At 47.2% G+C, this 23,443-nt stretch overlaps 1 protein-coding gene across 1 annotated transcript in view; it reads right to left on the reverse strand.

Annotated features, from left to right (window-relative positions):
* Nucleotides 1-23,443, reverse strand: part of DNAH1 (dynein axonemal heavy chain 1) — a 45,221-nt gene that overhangs the window by 20,067 nt on the left and 1,711 nt on the right. The window contains 27 exon segments of the mRNA XM_044300865.1: nucleotides 95-272; nucleotides 362-516; nucleotides 592-683; nucleotides 857-1,043; nucleotides 1,306-1,392; nucleotides 1,858-2,007; nucleotides 2,088-2,201; nucleotides 7,818-7,923; nucleotides 8,028-8,216; nucleotides 8,293-8,406; nucleotides 8,531-8,694; nucleotides 8,889-9,029; nucleotides 9,103-9,282; nucleotides 9,496-9,601; nucleotides 17,100-17,221; nucleotides 18,070-18,234; nucleotides 18,593-18,805; nucleotides 18,888-19,141; nucleotides 19,232-19,430; nucleotides 19,542-19,697; nucleotides 19,913-20,054; nucleotides 20,139-20,221; nucleotides 20,485-20,604; nucleotides 20,805-21,030; nucleotides 21,243-21,436; nucleotides 21,572-21,722; nucleotides 22,651-22,949. Coding sequence (XP_044156800.1) covers nucleotides 95-272; nucleotides 362-516; nucleotides 592-683; nucleotides 857-1,043; nucleotides 1,306-1,392; nucleotides 1,858-2,007; nucleotides 2,088-2,201; nucleotides 7,818-7,923; nucleotides 8,028-8,216; nucleotides 8,293-8,406; nucleotides 8,531-8,694; nucleotides 8,889-9,029; nucleotides 9,103-9,282; nucleotides 9,496-9,601; nucleotides 17,100-17,221; nucleotides 18,070-18,234; nucleotides 18,593-18,805; nucleotides 18,888-19,141; nucleotides 19,232-19,430; nucleotides 19,542-19,697; nucleotides 19,913-20,054; nucleotides 20,139-20,221; nucleotides 20,485-20,604; nucleotides 20,805-21,030; nucleotides 21,243-21,436; nucleotides 21,572-21,722; nucleotides 22,651-22,949 — 4,287 coding nt within the window.

Here is a 23,443-nt window from a genome sequence, read left to right on the forward strand (position 1 = left end):
CTGTAGATACGAGGGGCCAATGCTCGAGGTCTGATGAAGAGTTAGGGCTGGAGCCGGAAGGTTAGAGTTGGAGAAATGAGTGGTCCGCGGTCACCTCTGTCAGCTTTATGATCTCCCCCGAGCTCAGACACAGCTTCTTATTGTCATCCAGCACCGTGTTCATGTTCTCAATCCAAACGGCGTCTACGGGGCCATCGAACATGTACCACTTCTTGTCTGGATCTGAAGATGAGGCGCCTCCTCGGATGAGCGATGAGAGGATCCCGTCCGTCCTACAAAATGAGTACAGAATCAGCAGTAATGGGACATCTCAATGGAGACCTCCGGAAGGAGCCTCAGTATTCAGGATGCAATGCTTTACCATTCATGGGTGAGAAGATCAAACTCTCCGTACAGCTGACCCATGGTGATGGACTTGGGATTTAAGACATAGTAGTGAACGTTCTCGTAGGTCCCTCCACTGACAGAAGGAAGACCCTTCAGGGATGACATAGCAGCTGCAAGGACCTTATAGCACTGAGGAGACAGAAGGGACAATCATACTCCCTGCCATCATCATATATGGTCAGTGCTACGAAATCCATCACAAACCTCCGACTTTCCTGAACCGGTAGGTCCCACAAGCATCAGGCCATGTCGTACCACGGTGGTCTCATAGAGCTGTATGCACTTGGTCACAAATCCTGATAGAAGAACAGAAAATGACATGATATTGAGTGATACGACCTCCATTTGGATGGATATTGTAGATTGGCTGATAACGGGGAGCAGTAGATCCAAATCCAATGTTCTCATCGGACATGGATCTACAGGACTTGAGTGAGTTTGAAGGACCAAGACACAGATTTTCTCTTACCATCCACATCCTTGAGGTTTCTCTGGGAGCAGGTGTTACGAATTGCCTCCTCCAGGCTTCCATAATCAATAGGTTCCTCCTCAATCCTCGGGAAAAGGTCTGACACGATCCCACTGAAGAGCTTCAGATCATCCTGCAGGAACTTGGGCACGTTGACATCTCGGATAGCTCTGAGGCAGATTAGCTCCTGCACAGATCCCAGAAGAAGGATGTGATGTGATTTGCATGGCAGAACAGAATTCCCTGTCACGGCTCACGGCTCTGCGGGAACCGTCATGTGCTGTTTATGGCAGCCTGTATCCCGTGAAGGGATGCACCACATACATGCTGCCATAAACAGCACCTGCACCGATCCAGCTTTTCAAATTCCCTGCAACTTTTCTAAGAGAAGCTGATCTGATCTGAAAGCGGCTCCAAACACACAAAGGCAGACAAAAGAATGGCGTCACCTCATTCATGGTCGGATTCTCTCTCTTCAAGTTTCCGGCAGCAGAAATGACGGTTTTTACGGCTCTCATTCCGAAATCATAGTGATCCTGCAAAGCAAGAGTCCAGTGGTCATCACTGATGTGTGCATCAATAAAGCATACAATGAAAACGTCCTGGTAGTCCTTAAGGTTTAATGTCTCACTACTTCAAGATCTCTGCTTGCTGTCAGTGAACGGAGACATTGTTTGCCTTGTGGATGCTTCTCACAGCTGAGGGTTTGCTACAATTGTATCCAGTCTACAATCCTGTGAGCTTAACCCATCAGCAGCACAAATATCCAAGGCTTTTACACAAGGTATCAGCACAAGCAAGTTCCGAAGGAGTCCAGAGGATTGTCTGGACTGGATAAAATTGTAGAAAACTCTCAGCTGTGAGAAGTATTCGGTCTGTTCACGTTTTCAACCCCCTGAAGCTTAGGAACATGTTTTAATTCAAAAAAGGCAAGCAGAGATCTAGAAAATAGAGGTGTATTAGAAAGTTTCAGATGTCTTTGTCCCGAGCCCTTAGGTCACCTGAGAACTCAGCTGCTCGGACGAAAGCTTGAAAGTTGTCGTTATTTTCTTAGCTAAAATCTTGGCATTGTTAAATCCGAAAGAATATAAGGAGATCTCCGCAATCATGGCGTAATCTGGCACCATCATCGCCACGGGACGGAAGAGCGCCTGGAAGGACAAACACGTAATGAAATAAACCGGTGAGTGCATCGCCCGTACTGGGGATACTGGTCCGAGCGATGCGTCACCTTCAGGTTATCCGGTAATTCTGTGCGGCCGGCGTATCCAGGATTCATGGTAATGAAAACAGCGCAGGTCGACACAAGCGGGATCTCCACACCCTCAAACATGAAGCGGTCCACCTGATCAACAGAGGAGAGTGTGAACGGAATGGAGTGAACACCAGAGAGCGGCCCTATTAGGCTATGACTGTGGTCTGAATCCTGACTCGGGACGCCAACTGTCCGAACCCCAGAGACCTGCCAACATCCAGCCCTGGGGGGAGGGGCGGCGCGTGTTTCCTCCAACGCATCTAATGGAGCTACTGCCAGGTAGTGGCACTGGCGGGCACCAGGATGTATGCAGCAGTGCCTGGACACAAAGACAACCTGGGAGTGGGACTGAATCATTTTAGGGGTCTAGTGTGATATTGTACAAAACCTTTGGGACCTTCACCTTTGACCATGACAAGGTGACATCCTCTGCGTCTAGAGGAAAGAAGGTATCTACATCAACATAGAAAGGGGTTCTTTGCGGTAAAAGCAGTGAGACTATGGACTCTTTACTGTAAGAGCAGTGAGACTATGGACTCTTTACTGTAAGAGCAGTGAGACTATGGACTCTGTACTGTAAGAGCAGTGAGACTATGGACTCTTTACTGTAAGAGCAGTGAGACTATGGACTCTTACTGTAAGAGCGGTGAGACTATGGACTCTTACTGTAAGAGCAGTGAGACTATGGACTCTATACTGTAAGAGCAGTGAGACTATGGACCTATACTGTAAGAGCAGTGAGACTATGGACTCTGTACTGTAAGAGCAGTGAGACTATGGACTCTTTACTGTAAGAGCAGTGAGACTATGGACTCTATACTGTAAGAGCAGTGAGACTATGGACTCTATACTGTAAGAGCAGTGAGACTATGGACTCTATACTGTAAGAGCAGTGAGACTATGGACTCTATACTGTAAGAGCAGTGAGACTATGGACTCTGTACTGTAAGAGCAGTGAGACTATGGACTCTATACTGTAAGAGCAGTGAGACTATGGACTCTGTACTGTAAGAGCAGTGAGACTATGGACTCTATACGGTAAGAGCAGTGAGACTATGGACTCTTTACTGTAAGAGCAGTGAGACTATGGACTCTGTACTGTAAGAGCAGTGAGACTATGGACTCTTTACTGTAAGAGCAGTGAGACTATGGACTCTTTACTGTAAGAGCAGTGAGACTATGGACTCTTTACTGTAAGAGCAGTGAGACTATGGACTCTATACTGTAAGAGCAGTGAGACTATGGACTCTTTACTGTAAGAGCAGTGAGACTATGGACTCTTTACTGTAAGAGCAGTGAGACTATGGACTCTTTACTGTAAGAGCAGTGAGACTATGGACTCTTTACTGTAAGAGCAGTGAGACTATGGACTCTTTACTGTAAGAGCAGTGAGACTATGGACTCTTTACTGTAAGAGCAGTGAGACTATGGACTCTGTACTGTAAGAGCAGTGAGACTATGGACTCTTTACTGTAAGAGCAGTGAGACTATGGACTCTTTACTGTAAGAGCAGTGAGACTATGGACTCTTTACTGTAAGAGCAGTGAGACTATGGACTCTATACTGTAAGAGCAGTGAGACTGTGGATTCTTTACTGTAAGAGCAGTGAGACTATGGACTCTTTACTGTAAGAGCAGTGAGACTATGGACTCTTTACTGTAAGAGCAGTGAGACTATGGACTCTATACTGTAAGAGCAGTGAGACTATGGACTCTTTACTGTAAGAGCAGTGAGACTATGGACTCTTTACTGTAAGAGCAGTGAGACTATGGACTCTGTACTGTAAGAGCAGTGAGACTATGGACTCTTTACTGTAAGAGCAGTGAGACTATGGACTCTTTACTGTAAGAGCAGTGAGACTATGGACTCTTTACTGTAAGAGCGGTGAGACTATGGACTCTTTACTGTAAGAGCGGTGAGACTATGGACTCTGTACTGTAAGAGCAGTGAGACTATGGACTCTTTACTGTAAGAGCAGTGAGACTATGGACTCTTTACTGTAAGAGCAGTGAGACTATGGACTCTACTGTAAGAGCAGTGAGACTATGGACTCTTTACTGTAAGAGCAGTGAGACTATGGACTCTACGGTAAGAGCAGTGAGACTATGGACTCTATACTGTAAGAGCAGTGAGACTATGGACTCTATACTGTAAGAGCAGTGAGACTATGGACTCTTTACTGTAAGAGCATGAGACTATACTGTTAGAGCAGTGAGACTATGGCTCTGTACTGTAAGAGCAGTGAGACTATGGACTCTTTACTGTAAGAGCAGTGAGACTATGGACTCTTTACTGTAAGAGCAGTGAGACTATGGACTCTTTACTGTAAGAGCAGTGAGACTATGGACTCTTTACTGTAAGAGCAGTGAGACTATGGACTCTTTACTGTAAGAGCAGTGAGACTATGGACTCTTTACTGTAAGAGCAGTGAGACTATGGACTCTTTACTGTAAGAGCAGTGAGACTATGGACTCTTACTGTAAGAGCAGTGAGACTATGGACTCTTTACTGTAAGAGCAGTGAGACTATGGACTCTTTACTGTAAGAGCAGTGAGACTATGGACTCTTTACTGTAAGAGCAGTGAGACTATGGACTCTTTACTGTAAGAGCAGTGAGACTATGGACTCTTTACTGTAAGAGCAGTGAGACTATGGACTCTTTACTGTAAGAGCAGTGAGACTATGGACTCTTTACTGTAAGAGCAGTGAGACTATGGACTCTTTACTGTAAGAGCAGTGAGACTATGGACTCTGTACTGTAAGAGCAGTGAGACTATGGACTCTTACTGTAAGAGCAGTGAGACTATGGACTCTTACTGTAAGAGCAGTGAGACTATGGACTCTTACTGTAAGAGCAGTGAGACTATGGACTCTTACTGTAAGAGCAGTGAGACTATGGACTCTTACTGTAAGAGCAGTGAGACTATGGACTCTTACTGTAAGAGCAGTGAGACTATGGACTCTTTACTGTAAGAGCAGTGAGACTATGGACTCTTTACTGTAAGAGCAGTGAGACTATGGACTCTTACTGTAAGAGCAGTGAGACTATGGACTCTTACTGTAAGAGCAGTGAGACTATGGACTCTTACTGTAAGAGCAGTGAGACTATGGACTCTTACTGTAAGAGCAGTGAGACTATGGACTCTACTGTAAGAGCAGTGAGACTATGGACTCTATACTGTAAGAGCAGTGAGACTATGGACTCTATACTGTAAGAGCAGTGAGACTATGGACTCTATACTGTAAGAGCAGTGAGACTATGGACTCTTACTGTAAGAGCAGTGAGACTATGGACTCTTACTGTAAGAGCAGTGAGACTATGGACTCTGTACTGTAAGAGCAGTGAGACTATGGACTCTTTACTGTAAGAGCAGTGAGACTATGGACTCTGTACTGTAAGAGCAGTGAGACTATGGACTCTTTACTGTAAGAGCAGTGAGACTATGGACTCTTTACTGTAAGAGCAGTGAGACTATGGACTCTTTACTGTAAGAGCAGTGAGACTATGGACTCTTTACTGTAAGAGCAGTGAGACTATGGACTCTTTACTGTAAGAGCAGTGAGACTATGGACTCTTTACTGTAAGAGCAGTGAGACTATGGACTCTTTACTGTAAGAGCAGTGAGACTATGGACTCTTTACTGTAAGAGCAGTGAGACTATGGACTTCTTTACTGTAAGAGCAGTGAGACTATGGACTCTTTACTGTAAGAGCAGTGAGACTATGGACTCTTACTGTAAGAGCAGTGAGACTATGGACTCTTTACTGTAAGAGCAGTGAGACTATGGACTCTTTACTGTAAGAGCAGTGAGACTATGGACTCTTTACTGTAAGAGCAGTGAGACTATGGACTCTTTACTGTAAGAGCAGTGAGACTATGGGACTCTTTACTGTTAGAGCAGTGAGACTATGGACTCTTACTGTAAGAGCAGTGAGACTATGGACTCTTTACTGTAAGAGCAGTGAGACTATGGACTCTTTACTGTAAGAGCAGTGAGGACTATGGACTCTTACTGTAAGAGCAGTGAGACTATGGACTCTTTACTGTAAGAGCAGTGAGACTATGGCTCTTTACTGTAAGAGCAGTGAGACTATGGACTCTTTACTGTAAGAGCAGTGAGACTATGGACTCTTTACTGTAAGAGCAGTGAGACTATGGACTCTGTACTGTAAGAGCAGTGAGACTATGGACTCTTTACTGTAAGAGCAGTGAGACTATGGACTCTTTACTGTAAGAGCAGTGAGACTATGGACTCTGTACTGTAAGAGCAGTGAGACTATGGACTCTGTACTGTAAGAGCAGTGAGACTATGGGACTCTTTACTGTAAGAGCAGTGAGACTAGGACTCTTTACTGTAAGAGCAGTGAGACTAGTGGACTCTTTACTGTAAGAGCAGTGAGACTATGGACTCTTTACTGTAAGAGCAGTGAGACTATGGACTCTTTACTGTAAGAGCAGTGAGACTATGGACTCTTTACTGTAAGAGCAGTGAGACTAGTGGACTCTTTACTGTAAGAGCAGTGAGACTATGGACTCTTTACTGTAAGAGCAGTGAGACTATGGACTCTTTACTGTAAGAGCAGTGAGACTATGGACTCTTTACTGTAAGAGCAGTGAGACTGTGGACTCTTTACTGTAAGAGCAGTGAGACTATGGACTCTTTACTGTAAGAGCAGTGAGACTATGGACTCTTACTGTAAGAGCAGTGAGACTATGGACCTCTTACTGTAAGAGCAGTGAGACTATGGACTCTTTACTGTAAGAGCAGTGAGACTATGGACTCTTTACTGTAAGAGCAGTGAGACTATGGACTCTTTACTGTAAGAGCAGTGAGACTATGGACTCTTTACTGTAAGAGCAGTGAGACTATGGACTCTTTACTGTAAGAGCAGTGAGACTATGGACTCTTTACTGTAAGAGCAGTGAGACTATGGACTCTTTACTGTAAGAGCAGTGAGACTATGGACTCTTTACTGTAAGAGCAGTGAGACTATGGACTCTGTACTGTAAGAGCAGTGAGACTATGGACTCTGTACTGTAAGAGCGGTGAGACTATGGACTCTTTACTGTAAGAGCGGTGAGACTGTGGACTTTACTGTAAGAGCGGTGAGACTGTGGACTCTATACTGTAAGAGCAGTGAGACTATGGACTCTGTACTGTAAGAGCAGTGAGACTATGGACTCTGTACTGTAAGAGCGGTGAGACTATGGACTCTTTACTGTAAGAGCGGTGAGACTGTGGACTTTACTGTAAGAGCAGTGAGACTATGGACTTTACTGTAAGAGCGGTGAGACTGTGGACTCTATACTGTAAGAGCGGTGAGACTGTGGACTCTATACTGTAAGAGCAGTGAGACTATGGACTCTATACTGTAAGAGCAGTGAGACTATGGGCTCTTTACTGTAAGAGCAGTGAGACTATGGACTCTATACTGTAAGAGCGGTGAGACTATGGACTCTTTACTGTAAGAGCGGTGAGACTGTGGACTCTATACTGTAAGAGCAGTGAGACTATGGACTCTTTACTTTAAGAGCTGTAAGACTATTCAACTCTGGATCAACTTGCAGGCTGACAGACAGAACTGGATGGACAGAGGTCTTTTTCAGCCTTACAAACTATATTACCATGTTACCCGACCACTGCCCTGTTAAGCAGACCTTTACTAGTCGAGTACTCCATAAATAGACCCTAGCTGCTTTCTTACACGTTGCTGCTGAGCCTTCTGGATTGTGGTGATCTGCTGGGCCACCACAGACAGCACCTCAATGTCAATCCGATTGAATTCGTCAAAGCAAGCCCAGGCTCCGGAGCTGTGCAGACAGATGGACAACATTGGCATACGGGGGGCAAAACCAGTAACATAAGACCATCCTGTCTTGCTGTGAAACATGAATATCTCATCTTCAGCAATCACCTGGCTAATCCTTTGAAAAACTTGCCCATGGCCATGAAGTCCAGCTGGTCAGAGCAGTTGAACACAACAGTCTGGATTGCGAGAGCTTTCCCCAGGTCTTTTGTGGTCTCCGTCTTCCCTGTTCCAGCGGGTCCAGCAGGGGCGCCCCCAAACTTTAAATGGAGGGCGCCAGTGAGTGTCAAATAGCACCTACAAAGACAAAGAGACCTCTGCTTACAGTTCTGCCCTTCCATAGTATTTCCCTTGTATCACTTGGTAGGCGTACCTGTCCGTCAGCGGCGTTATGACCAGGCGTCCTGTATTTCCAAGGTATTCATAGCCATATAGGAACTCAGCATTGACCGCTCTAACATACAGGTCATCGCGGCTCCAGTAATACCTGCAAGTTAACGGAAAGACTGTCAACATTTCCTGTGGAGTCAACAGAACGCAAAATCTCTTGCCCAAAGCAATCTTTCAGGAAGAAAGAAAAAACTGCTTCTTTTTTGTATCAGTGACCGTACCGGAGCTGGGATATCCACTCAAAGTCATTGACGCTGCTGACATTTTCCTCAATCAGGCGAGCGGCGACATCTTTGGCGTGAACCTCAATCACAATGAGGGCAGAGAGGATGGATCGTTGCATTCGAGATAGTTTACCTCGGACCAAAGCGACAAGGTCACCGAGCTGCAGGAAGAGACAAACTTTAATGGCCATTCTGTAGGAATATGTTTGAGGGTCACAAGATATGAGCACACGGGGGAATCGACAACTACGCTGGGAAATACGGTGCTTCAGTCATAGACCGTCTTCATCCACAGAATATTGGAAGCTCCTACACATCCCTGTGTGAGATTAGCTCAAACCAGGAACCCACTGACCTGAGCCTCCAGCTGTGGAAAGAGCCTGGTGGACAGATCTCCAGCCTCCAAGGCCTCCGACACTTCTTTAGTCCAAAATGTCTGACATCCGGCTATGGTGACCTGACCCGGCCAGTTCATCACCCACTCTGAACGAGGAGTCTGGAAATAAGAGGCTAGGAATAAGCCAAAGTCAGGAAGACATGGAAGACAACAGGACTCCTATGAACCTTACCTCCGGATAGACCTTTATAGATCTCTCTATGTAATCTCGCACACTGGCCTTCATGACCTTCTCCACCTCCAGTAACCAGTCCTCCACATTGCCCGTTGGGTAGATGGCTCTGCACAGCTGCACCTCCTCGCCCTCAGCCGAGTACATGTGAGTGATCTGTAGATCAGGCTGGAACAACAGCTGGAGGGAAGAAGCAACGATGTAAGCGGACCTCACCTACACGTCTCACATCGTACCAGTGCCCTAACACTAATGGAATATGGGGTGTAACTATCTCTGAGAGATCTCCTGAAGGGGCCACGATGAGGAAGGTGCGTGATGCGAGACAGATTATTAACAGGCGTTCAACTGCGTTCACAATAAACAAGTAACCGTCCCGATCCACAATCTCACCCGTGCAATATTCTCAAAGCACTTGCGTAAGTGCGGCTGCACGGCAGTGGGATCCTTGGTCTGGGAGAGGATTTCCAGGAGTTCATCATCAGAAAGGAAGTAGAACCTGAAAAAGGCAAAGATTTCAGCTTTAAAGGGGTATTCTGGTTGCTTGAAGCTATCCCCTACCCCACCTATTAGATCAGTGGGAGTCCTACCGTTGGGGCCCACCAATAAACAGAATGGGAATCCTGTACCCCACCACAATGAACAGATTGGACAGTCGGGCATGCACGCTGCCACTCTACAGAGGCTACAGAGATAGCTGAGTACAGCACTCGACTGCGTCTGGAGCTCCCACAGACATGAATGGAGCAGTAGTGCGCATGCCCAACTAGCCGATCCGTTCATTTTGGGGGGCTAAATGGGATACGAGGTCCCCATTCTGAAGATCGGTGGGGGTCCCAGCTCAGTATAATGCTCAGGCACTCCGTGTAATGCTCAGATCCTCTGTATAATGTCAAGGTTCTCAGTATAATGCTCAGTCACTCAGTATAACACTCAGTATAATGCTCAGTCACTCAGTATAACACTCAGTATAATGCTCAGGCGCTCAGTATAACACTCAGTATAATGCTCAGTCACTCAGTATAATGCTCAGGTGCTCAGTATAACACTCAGTATAATGCTCAGTCACTCAGTATAATGCTCAGGTGCTCAGTATAACACTCAGTATAATGCTCAGTCACTCAGTATAACACTCAGTATAATGCTCAGGCGCTCAGTATAACACTCAGTATAATGCTCAGGTGCTCAGTATAACACTCAGTATAATGCTCAGTCACTCAGTATAACACTCAGTATAATGCTCAGATCCTCTGTATAATGTCAAGGTTCTCAGTATAAGGCCTCATGCACACGACCGTTGTGTGCATCCGTGGCCGTTGTGCCGTTTTCAGTTTTTTTTCGCGGACCCATTGACTTTCAATGGGTCCGTGGAAAAATCGGAAAATGCACCGTTTTGCAGCCGAGGCCGTGATCCGTGTATCCTGTCCGTCAAAAAAATATGACCTGTCCTATTTTTTTGACGGACAACGGTTCACGGACCCATTCAAGTCAATGGGTCCGTGAAAGAACACGGATGCACACAAGATTGGCATCCGTGTCCGTGATCCGTGGCCGTAGGTTGCTTTCATACAGACGGATCCGAAGATCCGTCTGCATAAAAGCTTTTTCTGATCTAAGTTTTCACTTCGTGAAAACTCATTTCCGACAGTATATTCTAACACAGAAGCGTTCCCATGGTGATGGGGACGCTTCTAGTTAGAATACACTGCAAACTTGGTACAAGACTGCCCCCTGCTGCCTGGCAGCACCCGATCTCTTACAGGGGGATATGATAGCACAATTAACCCCTTCAGGTGCGGCACCTAAAGGGGTTAATTGTACTATCATATTCTCCTGTAAGAGATCAGGGCTGCCAGGCAGCAGGGGGCAGACCCCCCCCTCCCCAGTTTGAATATCGTTGGTGGCACAGTGTGCGCCCACCATCGCCCCCCCCCTTCCTCCCTCTATAGTTAAAAATCGTTGGTGGCACAGTGTGTGCCCACCATCGCCCCCCCTTCCTCCCTCTATAGTTAAAAATCGTTGGTGGCACAGTGTGTGCCCACCATCGCCCCCCCCTTCCTCCCTCTATAGTTAAAAATCGTTGGTGGCACAGTGTGCGCCCACCATCGGCCCCCCCCCTCTCTATAGTAGTAACAACCATTGGTGGCAGTGTGCGGCCTCCCATCTCCGCCCCCCCCCCCCATCATTGGTGGCAGCGGAGTTCCGATCGGAGTCCCAGTTTAATCGCTGGGGCTCCGATCGGTAACCATGGCAACCAGGAAGCTACTGCAGCCCTGGTTGCCATGGTTACTTAGCAGTAGTACAATAGTAGAAGATTCATACTTACCTGCTTGCTGCTGCGATGTCTGTGACCGGCCGGGAGCTCCTCCTACTGGTAAGTGACAGTTCTTTAGCAATGCACCGCACAGACCTTTCACTTACCAGTAGGTGGAGCTCCCGGCCGGTCACAGACATCGCAGCAGCAAGCAGGTAAGTATGAATCTTCTACAATTGTACTATTGCTAAGTAACCATGGCAACCAGGGATGCAGTAGCTTCCTGGTTGCCATGGTTACCGATCGGAGCCCCAGCGATTAAACTGGGACTCCGATCGGAACTCCGCTGCCACCAATGATGGGGGGGGGGGGGAATGGGAGGCCGCACACTGCCACCAATGGTTGTTACTACTATAGAGAGAGGGGGGGCCGATGGTGGGCACACACTGTGCCACCAACGATTTTTAACTATAGAGGGAGGAAGGGGGGGGGCGATGGTGGGCGCACACTGTGCCACCAACGATATTCAAACTGGGGAGGGGGGGGTCTGCCCCCTGCTGCCTGGCAGCCCTGATCTCTTACAGGAGAATATGATAGTACAATTAACCCCTTTAGGTGCCGCACCTGACGGGGTTAATTGTGCTATCATATCCCCCTGTAAGAGATCGGGTGGTGCCAGGCAGTAGGGGGCAGTCTTGTACCAAGTTTGCAGTGTATTCTAACCTGAAGCGTCCCCATCACCATGGGAACGCCTCTGTGTTAGAATATACTGTCGGAAATGAGTTTCACGAAGTAGCTCATATCCGACAGTATATTCTAACGTAGAGGCGTTCCCATGGTGATGGGGACGCTTCAAGTTATGTTCGGGTGTCCGCCTGGCCGTGCGGAGGCAAGCGGATCCGTCCAGACTTTATAATGTAAGTCAATGGGGACGGATCCGTTTGAAGATGACACACTGTGGCTCAATTTTCAAACGGATCCGTCCCCATTGACTTGCATTGTAATTCAGGACGGATCCGTTTGGCTCTGCACGGCCAGGCGGACGCCAAAACGACTTTTTTTTCATGTCCGTGGATCCTCCAAAAATCAAGGAAGACCCACGGACGAAAAAACGGTCACGGATCACGGACCCTCGGACCCCGTTTTTGCGGACCGTGAAAAAAAACGGTCGTGTGCATGAGGCCTAACACTCAGTATAATGCTCAGGTGCTCAGTATAAGGCCTCATGCACACGACCGTTGTGTGCATCCGTGGCTGTTGTGCCGTTTTCCGTTTTTTTTTTCGCGGACCCATTGACTTTCAATGGGTCCGTGGAAAAATCGGAAAATGCACCGTTTTGCAGCCGAGGCCGTGATCCGTGTTTCCTGTCCGTCAAAAAAATATGACCTGTCCTATTTTTTTGACGGACAACGGTTCACGGACCCATTCAAGTCAATGGGTCCGTGAAAGAACACGGATGCACACAAGATTGGCATCCGTGTCCGTGATCCGTGGCCGTAGGTTGCTTTCATACAGACGGATCCGAAGATCCGTCTGCATAAAAGCTTTTTCTGATCTAAGTTTTCACTTCGTGAAAACTCATTTCCGACAGTATATTCTAACACAGAAGCGTTCCCATGGTGATGGGGACGCTTCAGGTTAGAATACACTACAAACTTTGTACAAGACTGCCCCCTGCTGCCTGGCAGCACCCGATCTCTTACAGGGGGATATGATAGCACAATTAACCCCTTCAGGTGCGGCACCTAAAGGGGTTAATTGTACTATCATATTCCCCTGTAAGAGATCAGGGCTGCCAGATTCCAATGATGGCCACCATGCTAGAACCTGACAGACCCCATTATAAGTTAGCAGGGTTCGCCTGTGTCATATGGCGGGTCTGGCACTCTGGCATCGTCAGCCCTCTGTTCTTATCATGGCAATAACGTTATAACCACTGGGGCACATTTATCAAGCTCCCCCCCCCCCCCATCATTGGTGGCAGCGGAGTTCCGATCGGAGTCCCAGTTTAATCGCTGGGGCTCCGATCGGTAACCATGGCAACCAGGAAGCTACTGCAGCCCTGGTTGCCATGGTTACTTAGCAATAGTACAACAGTAGAAGATTCATACTTACCTGCTTGCTGCTGCGATGTCTGTGACCGGCCGGGAGCTCCTCCTACTGGTAAGTGACAGTCCTTTAGCAATGCGCCGCACAGACCTTTCACTTACCAGTAGGTGGAGCTCCCGGCCGGTCACAGACATCGCAGCAGCAAGCAGGTAAGTATGAATCTTCTACTGTTGTACTATTTCTAAGTAACCATGGCATAGATCATACCATAGATCATACCAGTGTATTACTGTATTGCGGCGGCAGCAGGGAGCGCACGGCGTCATAGCAACCAATGACGCCGTGCGCTCCTGCTCTCAGGAGGGATCCAGGCCGCGGTTCCACGGCCCGCACACGGCTGTGAAACACGGCCGTGTGCATGGGGCCTAATGCTCAGGTGCTCAGTATAACACTCAGTATAATGCTCAGTCACTCAGTATAACACTCAGTATAATGCTCAGGTGCTCAGTATAACACTCAGTATAATGCTCAGTCACTCAGTATAACACTCAGTATAATGCTCAGGTGCTCAGTATAACACTCAGTATAATGCTCAGGTGCTCAGTATAACACTCAGTATAATGCTCAGTCACTCAGTATAACACTCAGTATAATGCTCAAGCGCTCAGTTTAATGCTCAGGTGCTTAGTATAACACTCAGGATAATGCTCAGTCACTCAGTATAACACTCAGTATAATGCTCAGTCACTCAGTATAACACTCAGTATAATGCTCAGTCACTCAGTATAATGCTCAGGTGCTCAGTATAACACTCAGTATAATGCTCAGTCACTCAGTATAACACTCAGTATAATGCTCAGGCGCTCAGTATAACACTCAGTATAATGCTCAGTCACTCAGTATAACACTCAGTATAATGCTCAGTCACTCAGTATAATGCTCAGTCACTCAGTATAACACTCAGGATAATGCTCAGTCACTCAGTATAACACTCAGTATAATGCTCAGTCACTCAGTATAACACTCAGTATAATGCTCAGGCGCTCAGTATAACACTCAGTATAATGCTCAGTCACTCAGTATAACACTCAGTATAATGCTCAGTCACTCAGTATAATGCTCAGTCACTCAGTATAACACTCAGTATAATGCTCAGTCACTCAGTATAACACTCAGTATAATGCTCAGGTGCTCAGTATAACACTCAGTATAATGCTCAGTCACTCAGTATAACACTCAGTATAATGCTCAGTCACTCAGTATAACACTCAGTATAATGCTCAGGCGCTCAGTTTAATGCTCAGGTGCTTAGTATAACACTCAGGATAATGCTCAGTCACTCAGTATAACACTCAGTATAATGCTCAGTCACTCAGTATAACACTCAGTATAATGCTCAGTCACTCAGTATAATGCTCAGGTGCTCAGTATAACACTCAGTATAATGCTCAGTCACTCAGTATAACACTCAGTATAATGCTCAGGCGCTCAGTATAACACTCAGTATAATGCTCAGGCGCTCAGTATAACACTCAGTATAATGCTCAGGCGCTCAGTATAACACTCAGTATAATGCTCAGGTGCTCAGTATAACACTCAGTATAATGCTCAGTCACTCAGTATAACACTCAGTATAATGCTCAGGCGCTCAGTATAACACTCAGTATAATGCTCAGGCGCTCAGTATAACACTCAGTATAATGCTCAGTCACTTAGTATAATGCTCAGGTGCTCAGTATAACACTCAGTATAATGCTCAGTCACTCAGTATAACACTCAGTATAATGCTCAGTCACTCAGTATAATGCTCAGGCGCTCAGTATAACACTCAGTATAATGCTCAGTCACTCAGTATAACACTCAGTATAATGCTCAGTCACTCAGTATAATGCTCAGGCGCTCAGTATAACACTCAGTATAATGCTCAGTCACTTAGTATAATGCTCAGGTGCTCAGTATAACACTCAGTATAATGCTCAGGCGCTCAGTATAACACTCAGTATAATGCTCAGGTGCTCAGTATAACACTCAGTATAATGCTCAGTCACTCAGTATAATGCTCAGGTGCTCAGTATAACACTCAGTATAATGCTCAGGCGCTCAGTATAATGCTCAGGTGCTCAGTATAACACTCAGTATAATGCTCAGTCACTCAGTATAATGCTCAGGCGCTCAGTATAACACTCAGTATAATGCTCAGGCGCTCAGTATAACACTCAGTATAATGCTCAGGTGCTCAGTATAACACTCAGTATAATGCTCAGGCGCTCAGTATAACACTCAGTATAATGCTCAGTCACTCAGTATAATGCTCAGGTGCTCAGTATAACACTCAGTATAATGCTCAGTCACTCAGTATAATGCTCAGGCGCTCAGTATAACACTCAGTATAATGCTCAGGCGCTCAGTATAACACTCAGTATAATGCTCAGGTGCTCAGTATAACACTCAGTATAATGCTCAGTCACTCAGTATAATGCTCAGGTGCTCAGTATAACACTCAGTATAATGCTCAGGCGCTCAGTATAACACTCAGTATAATGCTCAGGCGCTCAGTTTAATGCTCAGGTGCTTAGTATAACACTCAGTATAATGCTCAGTCACTCAGTATAACACTCAGTATAATGCTCAGTCACTCAGTATAATGCTCAGGTGCTCAGTATAACACTCAGTATAATGCTCAGGCGCTCAGTATAACACTCAGTATAATGCTCAGTCACTCAGTATAATGCTCAGGTGCTCAGTTTAATGCTCAGGCGCTCAGTATAACACTCAATATAATGCTCAGTCACTCAGTATAATGCTCAGGCGCTCAGTTTAATGCTCAGGTGCTTAGTATAACACTCAGTATAATGCTCAGACGCTCAGTTTAATGCTCAGACGCTCAGTTTAACGCTCAGTCACTCAGTTTAATGCTCAGACGCTCAGTTTAATGCTCAGGTGCTCAGTTTAATGCTCAGGTGCTTAGTATAACACTCAGTATAATGCTCAGGCGCTCAGTTTAATGCTCAGGTGCTTAGTATAACACTCAGTATAATGCTCAGTCACTCGGTTTAATGCTCAGGTGCTCAGTTTAATGCTCAGACGCTCAGTTTAATGCTCAGTATAATGCTCAGTCACTCAGTATAATGCTCAGTATAATGCTCAGTCACTCAGTATAATGCTCAGGTGCTCAGTATAACACTCAGTATAATGCTCAGGCACTCAGTATAACACTCAGTATAATGCTCAGTCACTCAGTATAATGCTCAGTATAATGCTCAGTCACTCAGTATAATGCTCAGGTGCTTAGTATAACACTCAGTATAATGCTCAGTCACTCAGTATAACACTCAGTATAATGCTCAGACGCTCAGTTTAATGCTTAGGTGCTCAGTTTAACGCTCAGTCACTCAGTTTAATGCTCAGACGCTCAGTTTAATGCTCAGGTGCTCAGTTTAATGCTCAGGTGCTTAGTATAACACTCAGTATAATGCTCAGGCGCTCAGTTTAATGCTCAGGTGCTTAGTATAACGCTCAGTATAATGCTCAGTCACTCAGTTTAATGCTCAGACGCTCAGTTTAATGCTCAGGTGCTCAGTTTAACGCTCAGTATAATGCTCAGTCACTCCGTTTAATGCTCAGACGCTCAGTTTAATGCTCAGGTGCTCAGTTTAATGCTCAGGCGCTCACCACAAGGCTCATGTTTTCTCACCTGGGGAATGCTCCTCTCTTAGTCTCCAGATATTCACTGAGTCCCTTTTGCACCAGTTCCAGCAGTTTGTTGCATTCTCTAAGACTTTCCAGGAGACGAGGATCGGGGCACAAGGAAATGACCTGGAGAAAAATAGTGAGTTAGATCCCTATGTGCCCGAGGACAGGGCTCAGCTCATGTATGTAATGATCTCCATATATAATGATCATTGTGGAAAAAAAAGTCTTGTGGTTTACACAATGTAGTTCTGGTGGAGAGGGAGGTGTCCATGTGATTTCCTACAGAGCTGTTGTCCGTATATACTTCCGCACTATCAAAGCCCATGTTTCCTATGATGGCACTCCAGTTCTGCTCCCTCCTCTGGCCCAGCTCCACGCTTTGGCCCTGCTTTGCCCTCTAGTCCTGCTCCCCCCTCCAGTCCTAGCCCCGTTCCAGTCCTAGCCCCGTTCCAGTCCTATCCCCCCTCCAGTCCTACCCCCCCCCTCCAGTCCTATCCCCCCTCCAGTCCTATCCCCCCTCCAGTCCTATCCCCCTTCCAGTCCTATCCCCCCTCCAGTCCCCCCCCTCCAGTCCTATCCCCCCCCAGTCCTATCCCCCTTCCAGTCCTATCCCCCCTCCAGTCCTATCCCCCTTCCAGTCCTATCCCCCTTCCAGTCCTATCCCCCCTCCAGTCCTATCCCCCTTCCAGTCCTATCCCCCTTCCAGTCCTATCCCCCTTCCAGTCCTATCCCCCCTCCAGTCCTACCCCCCTCCAGTCCTACCCCCCTCCAGTCCTATCCCCCCTCCAGTCCTATCCCCCTTCCAGTCCTATCCCCCTTTCAGTCCTATCCCCCTTTCAGTCCTATCCCCCCCTTTCAGTCCTACCCCCCTCCAGTCCTACCCCCCTTCCAGTCCTACCCCCCTTCCAGTCCTATCCCCCTTCCAGTCCTATCCCCCTCCAGTCCTATCCCCCTTCCAGTCCTGCTCACACCTGTTTATTCTCTTCTGCATTGCGCATGATTTTCCTCCAGGTCCTCTCCATGGTCTGGTAGCGTTTACTTTCCACCGGCAGTTGTCTGTTAATGTCATCTGAGCTGAAGATGGGTTCCAGGTAGAGCCAGGAGCGCTGGCAGGTCAGCCATTCCTCCAACACATCCTAAGGGAAGCAGACAGCAGTTTATTATCCTGATAGTTCAGCATTTCAAGCTCTTGGACTCTCCATAAAGGGTCTATGATGCCACCTGAAGATCAGGGTGAAAACTGGAGACTTGACCAGAACCCTCAGGAGCCACCAAAGTGGAGCTGAATAGACAGATGTATGTATAGGTGCCTTATCATTTGCAATATCTGAAAGTCCTAATAATGCCAGACTATTGGAATTTTCCTTCAATAAATAACAAGAAGCCCCCAGATTTCCACTACTTCACTTTTAGCCTGAACCTTGCACATAACAGATGTCACCATGCCAGGCTCAGTGATGTCATCAGTCACAGTGAAGCCTCCCATTACATCACCTGGGTCAGTCGGAGTTTGCTCTCCCAGGTGCTGATCCGATCTTCGAAAGGCTTCTTGTAGGGAGAGAAGGACATGCTTTGGGTCATGACAATGTGGTCATCTAACAACTGAGAGGCTTCTTCTGGGCTCTTCAGGATAAACGTCCCTGTCTCTTTATAGGGCAGGACATTGAACAGAACTGAAGACCACTCTCCCTCCATCTTGTCCAGAGCCTGAAAAAAATGTCATGTTAAATAAAGTTCAATGTATATAAAGAGAGAGAGAGAGAGAGCGAAACCGTCTCAGCGAGATCACCTGCTCAATGGAGAATTCCTTCCCTGCGATCTCGGCCACCTTGGCGATGCTTTCGATGTGGTCTTGGAGCTTCATCTCCAGGCAGCGAGTGAAGTTGAGGTTGGACTTGGGTTTGACGTTTATCTTTATCTGTTCAGATAAAATCTCCCAGTGCCGGTTCCTCATCCCGGGGTTTCGCAGACCTTGTATTAATGGGATATAGGGCTTAAACTTTTCAATTCGTCCTTTGATGTCCTGGGCCACCTCCTGGCAGGCTGCGGAAGGAAGGTGGAATTACATAAGACTGCTATGGAGGTTAATGCGGCTCCATGGGGGAGCAGAAGAGGCCAGACACGTGATCCCACCTGGAATGTCTCGGAAATATTTTACACACTTGTGCATGTTTTTATAAGACTCCATTACATTCTTTTCCAACTGCTCCGCATCGATGGTGGAAAGAGGGTCGTTCATCCAGCTCTCGTACCAGCGCATCCAGTCGGAGACAGTGGTCCACAGGTCTCGGAAGGGCTGGAATTCCTTCACCAGTCTTACCAGCTTGTCATACTATCAGATGTAAAAATAAAAGAGCCTGGTCACCACATCAGCGTGGTAGTCGCCGTTATGTGGGCGGAGCTTACTGTTACGTCACAAGATGATGACATGTGAGATACTTACATTGGTGACTGGGAGGCCAAAGAGCCTCTCCCTGTTGTTGTAGAGCTGAGCCAGCTGCTGAGACTCTATAAGCTGCTTGTGAACCCGTCGGACCTCATTGGCGGTCTCGTGAGCGCGGTTTATATCAACGTAGGTGGAGAATCCGGCAACAACCATCTTAGGATGAAGATTACAGGGCGATTATTGTGAAGGAAATATCAGCAATAGAAAAGATGCACCCAATCGGCGTGTGAATCAACGTGTGGATGACTGTCTGCCGTTCCATCAGATGAACCACTAATATCAAATCAGTTCACAAAGTCTTCATAGGCGGCAGATTACCCATCATCTCATGAACCAGAGAGACACAGGAGCATCCAGGCTGTACTCACCTGCAAGGTGTCCAGTCTCTCCAAGAAGTTGTTCTGGTCCATAACCTGGATTTTACGGAATCTCTCCTCATCTTCCAGGTGTTGCTCCCGCAAGGTTTCCATAGTTGTCAATACCTTATGGGGCCAGGCAATGACGAACCACCTAACCACGGAACAATAGGAGGTGCGGAGTAAGATCCCATCATTTTGAGCAGGACTTAGACATAGTATGGACTGGAGCACTCACTTGGCACTGAAGTCCTCCTGGGGCAAGCTGTAGAAGAAGGCATCTATGACCTCGTAATCCCCGAGCACTTTTACTATTTGCTCCTGAAATAAAGAGAAGCCAAGACACATACATAGGTAAGTCACTGTATAGTTCAGAAGGGGAATTCCAGGGGCCACAGTCTGTGCTCCATATCTATGTAATAAATGATGAAGGGGGGGGCTCTGTGCTGATGCAGATGTGGCGATTCGGCAGGATTTTTCCAGCCAGGTCTAATGCACATGGAGGCTCTGGGTGATCAGCAATGTCATGCAAATATTGGTGCTGGTGAAACATGAGTGTAAATTACACATTCGAGGGGTCTCACCTCCAGAGATTTGATCTGCTCGGGTACCCCCTTCATCCACTCCCGCAGATCAGTCAGCTCTTCAACACTATTTGGCTTGTCGTACAGTTTGCGACTGATGGCTCGGAACTGCTCTGAAATCTGGGAAAGGCAATGAGGAGACAGGATTAGAGGCCGAAATAAGCCGAAACACATTTCTCTACTACCGCATTTACTGCGTCACCCAAAATGCAATACAGCAAAGCTTCCCCCGTACAGGAACGGAACCGCAAGGGGTGCAAACAGAAAAGAGTCCAGCAGAAGTGTGCATGTAAAAGTGGAGCTAGTGGGATGGACGCTACCTCCTCCACCTCCTTGTGCACGTTCTTGGCGAATAACTCCAGCAGGGCGTTGGACAGGGCCTTTCTTTTCCGGGACAGATTCTGCTTCACCCCTTCTATGTTGATCTGGAAGGGGCCGACTATGATCGAGTTGGGAAGCGCGTTGTCCAGGCGTTCCTTCTCTAGCAGATGCTCCTCGGCCGCTCGTCTCACCTCTGGCGCTGTGGGGTTCTTTGCTCGGAAGGCTCTGCAGAGAAACCCACACTATGGTTACACTCAGGGGGCAAAAATGGCGCCGTTTGTGTGTGATGTGCACCGAGCGACTCACGTGTATAGAGCAAGCAGGACAAATCAGAAAGTCCTATATACTGCACGACTGACTCCGCGAAGGCTTTTATCTGCCCTGTCTCCATACGATAACCTCTGGTGCCCCCCTTATCCGCCCCTGACCGCACTCACTTCATGTAAGTCTCCACGTCCGTGTTGTTGAGGTCCAGGTACTTCTCGTACTGTTTTGCGTAGGCTTTCAGTGGTATCAAAGCTTTACATATGGCCGTGCGGATGTTATTACGCAGCTCCTCCACCGCGGGTTCATGCAGACCGACAGACTCCAGCAGCGGAGTGCCACTAATGAAGAGGTCCTCCAGCACAAACTGAGCATGTGCAAAAGAAAAAGGGCAAAGCATCAGAGGCTCAGACTCAGGAGTGTTCATCCAGTAACAGGGGGCGGGGCTGTGACTACTTTACACCCCCCCACTCCCTCTGGACAGACGTAAAGCAGCACTCACCTTCTCCAGTTGGGGGACGCTGTGAGTAGCCAGGATCCCTTTATCGAACAAAGTCACGAGCGCACTCTCAAAGTTCTCCAGCGGAGTGCTGAAGTGGGCCCCGGAGCCGTCCAGAACCAAGTCCAGCAGGAATATCGGATTTCTCCGAGGTCTTCAATGGAGAAGGAGACAGAAACATCAAATCCACCTCATACATCAGATCAGAAGATATAACACACAGAGGAGATCCCCTGCCGAACCGCTGACCGATCCGGAGAGGATGGGAACATCCTCCAGAGCATAATACAAACTGCAGCTCAGAAACAGTGACAAGGGAATAAGAAGTACCCCCACTTACTCTGAGCTCAGCGAAGCTGCCTGTTCACAAACTTACTGACTGTTTCCAATAGCTAGCAGAATAGTGAGTGCAGCTCTGGAGTATAATACAGGATGTAACTCAGGATCAGTACAGGATAAGTAATGTATGTACACAGTGACTGCACCAGCAGAATAGTGAGTGCAGCTCTGGAGTATAATACAGGGTGTAACTCAGGATCAGTACAGGATAAGTAATGTATATACACAGTGACTGCACCAGCAGAATAGTGAGTGCAGCTCTGGAGTATAATACAGGATGTAACTCAGGATCAGTACAGGATAAGTAATGTATGTACACAGTGACTGCACCAGCAGAACAGTGAGTGCAGCTCTGAAGTATAATACAGGATGTAACTCAAGATCAGTACAGGATAAGTAATGTATGTACACAGAGACTGCACCAGCAGAATAGTGAGTGCAGCTCTGGAGTATAATACAGGATGTAACTCAGGATCAGTACAGGATAAGTAATGCATGTACACAGTGACTGCACCAGCAGAATAGTGAGCGCAGCTCTGGAGTATAATACAGGATGTAACTCAGGATCAGTACAGGATAAGTAATGTATGTACACAGTGACTGCACCAGCAGAACAGTGAGTGCAGCTCTGGGGGACAATATAAGACTAGTAATGCAATGTATATACAGTGACAAATTCGAGGTGGAACTTGTAGGATGGGTGGATAGAAAGGAAGCTCTAGCTGCGGCACTTGGCCTCTTACTTGTATGGGCTGTTGATGAGGTCACCGCCCCAGTCCAGCTCCTCAGGACACGATAAGACGCTGTAACACGCATCTAATATGAACTGGGTGAAGCTGACGATGGAATCTTGTACCAGGAAGCGCAGAGAGTCCTGCAGGTTGAACTTGATGAGTTCCATCAGCTGCCGGAGTTTGGACATGTGGTACACCTCCCAGTTACACTCGCTGAGGTCGTACCAACCTTTCCCCACGTCCCTCAGGCTGCTGCGAACGGCGTTCTTCAGGGTGCTGACCCAGCTGTCCTTCAGGAACAACTGGACCTAGAGAAAGATGAGTGGAAGACCATGAGATCTGCCTCGCGGACAGGCGCTCACACCTCCAGGCACCACCTGATGCCCAGGCGCCCTCTAGGATATCACCGCCATCACCAAGGGTCCAGCGTCTTAAAGGGCCGGGTCAGTCTTCTGTAAGTAATGTTTATTTACTGTATAATGAAACATTCTGCAACTTTCCAACTCACTTTTGGTTGCAGCTTTCACAATCTCTGCTTATTGTCAGTGAATGTATACTTGTATTGTTTCAACTCAGAGGCTGAAATCCTATATGTAGCGGTCTGGTACACTGTGACGAGCCCTGTGTAAGCTGCACGTTATCAGGGCGGATTTCCGGCTTCTGAGAGTAAGGAATGAACGTACCATTCACTGACAGCAAGTAGCAGTATTGTAAATGGTGAGGAGTAGAAATCTGCAGAACTTGTCTTCTATTTCCCCCAGTTCCACAGTCTGAATTCAGTGCAGTGCATTGTGGGTGACTA

Source organism: Bufo gargarizans, chromosome 7, assembly GCF_014858855.1.
Source record: "Bufo gargarizans isolate SCDJY-AF-19 chromosome 7, ASM1485885v1, whole genome shotgun sequence".
Taxonomy (NCBI): Eukaryota; Metazoa; Chordata; class Amphibia; order Anura; family Bufonidae; genus Bufo; species Bufo gargarizans.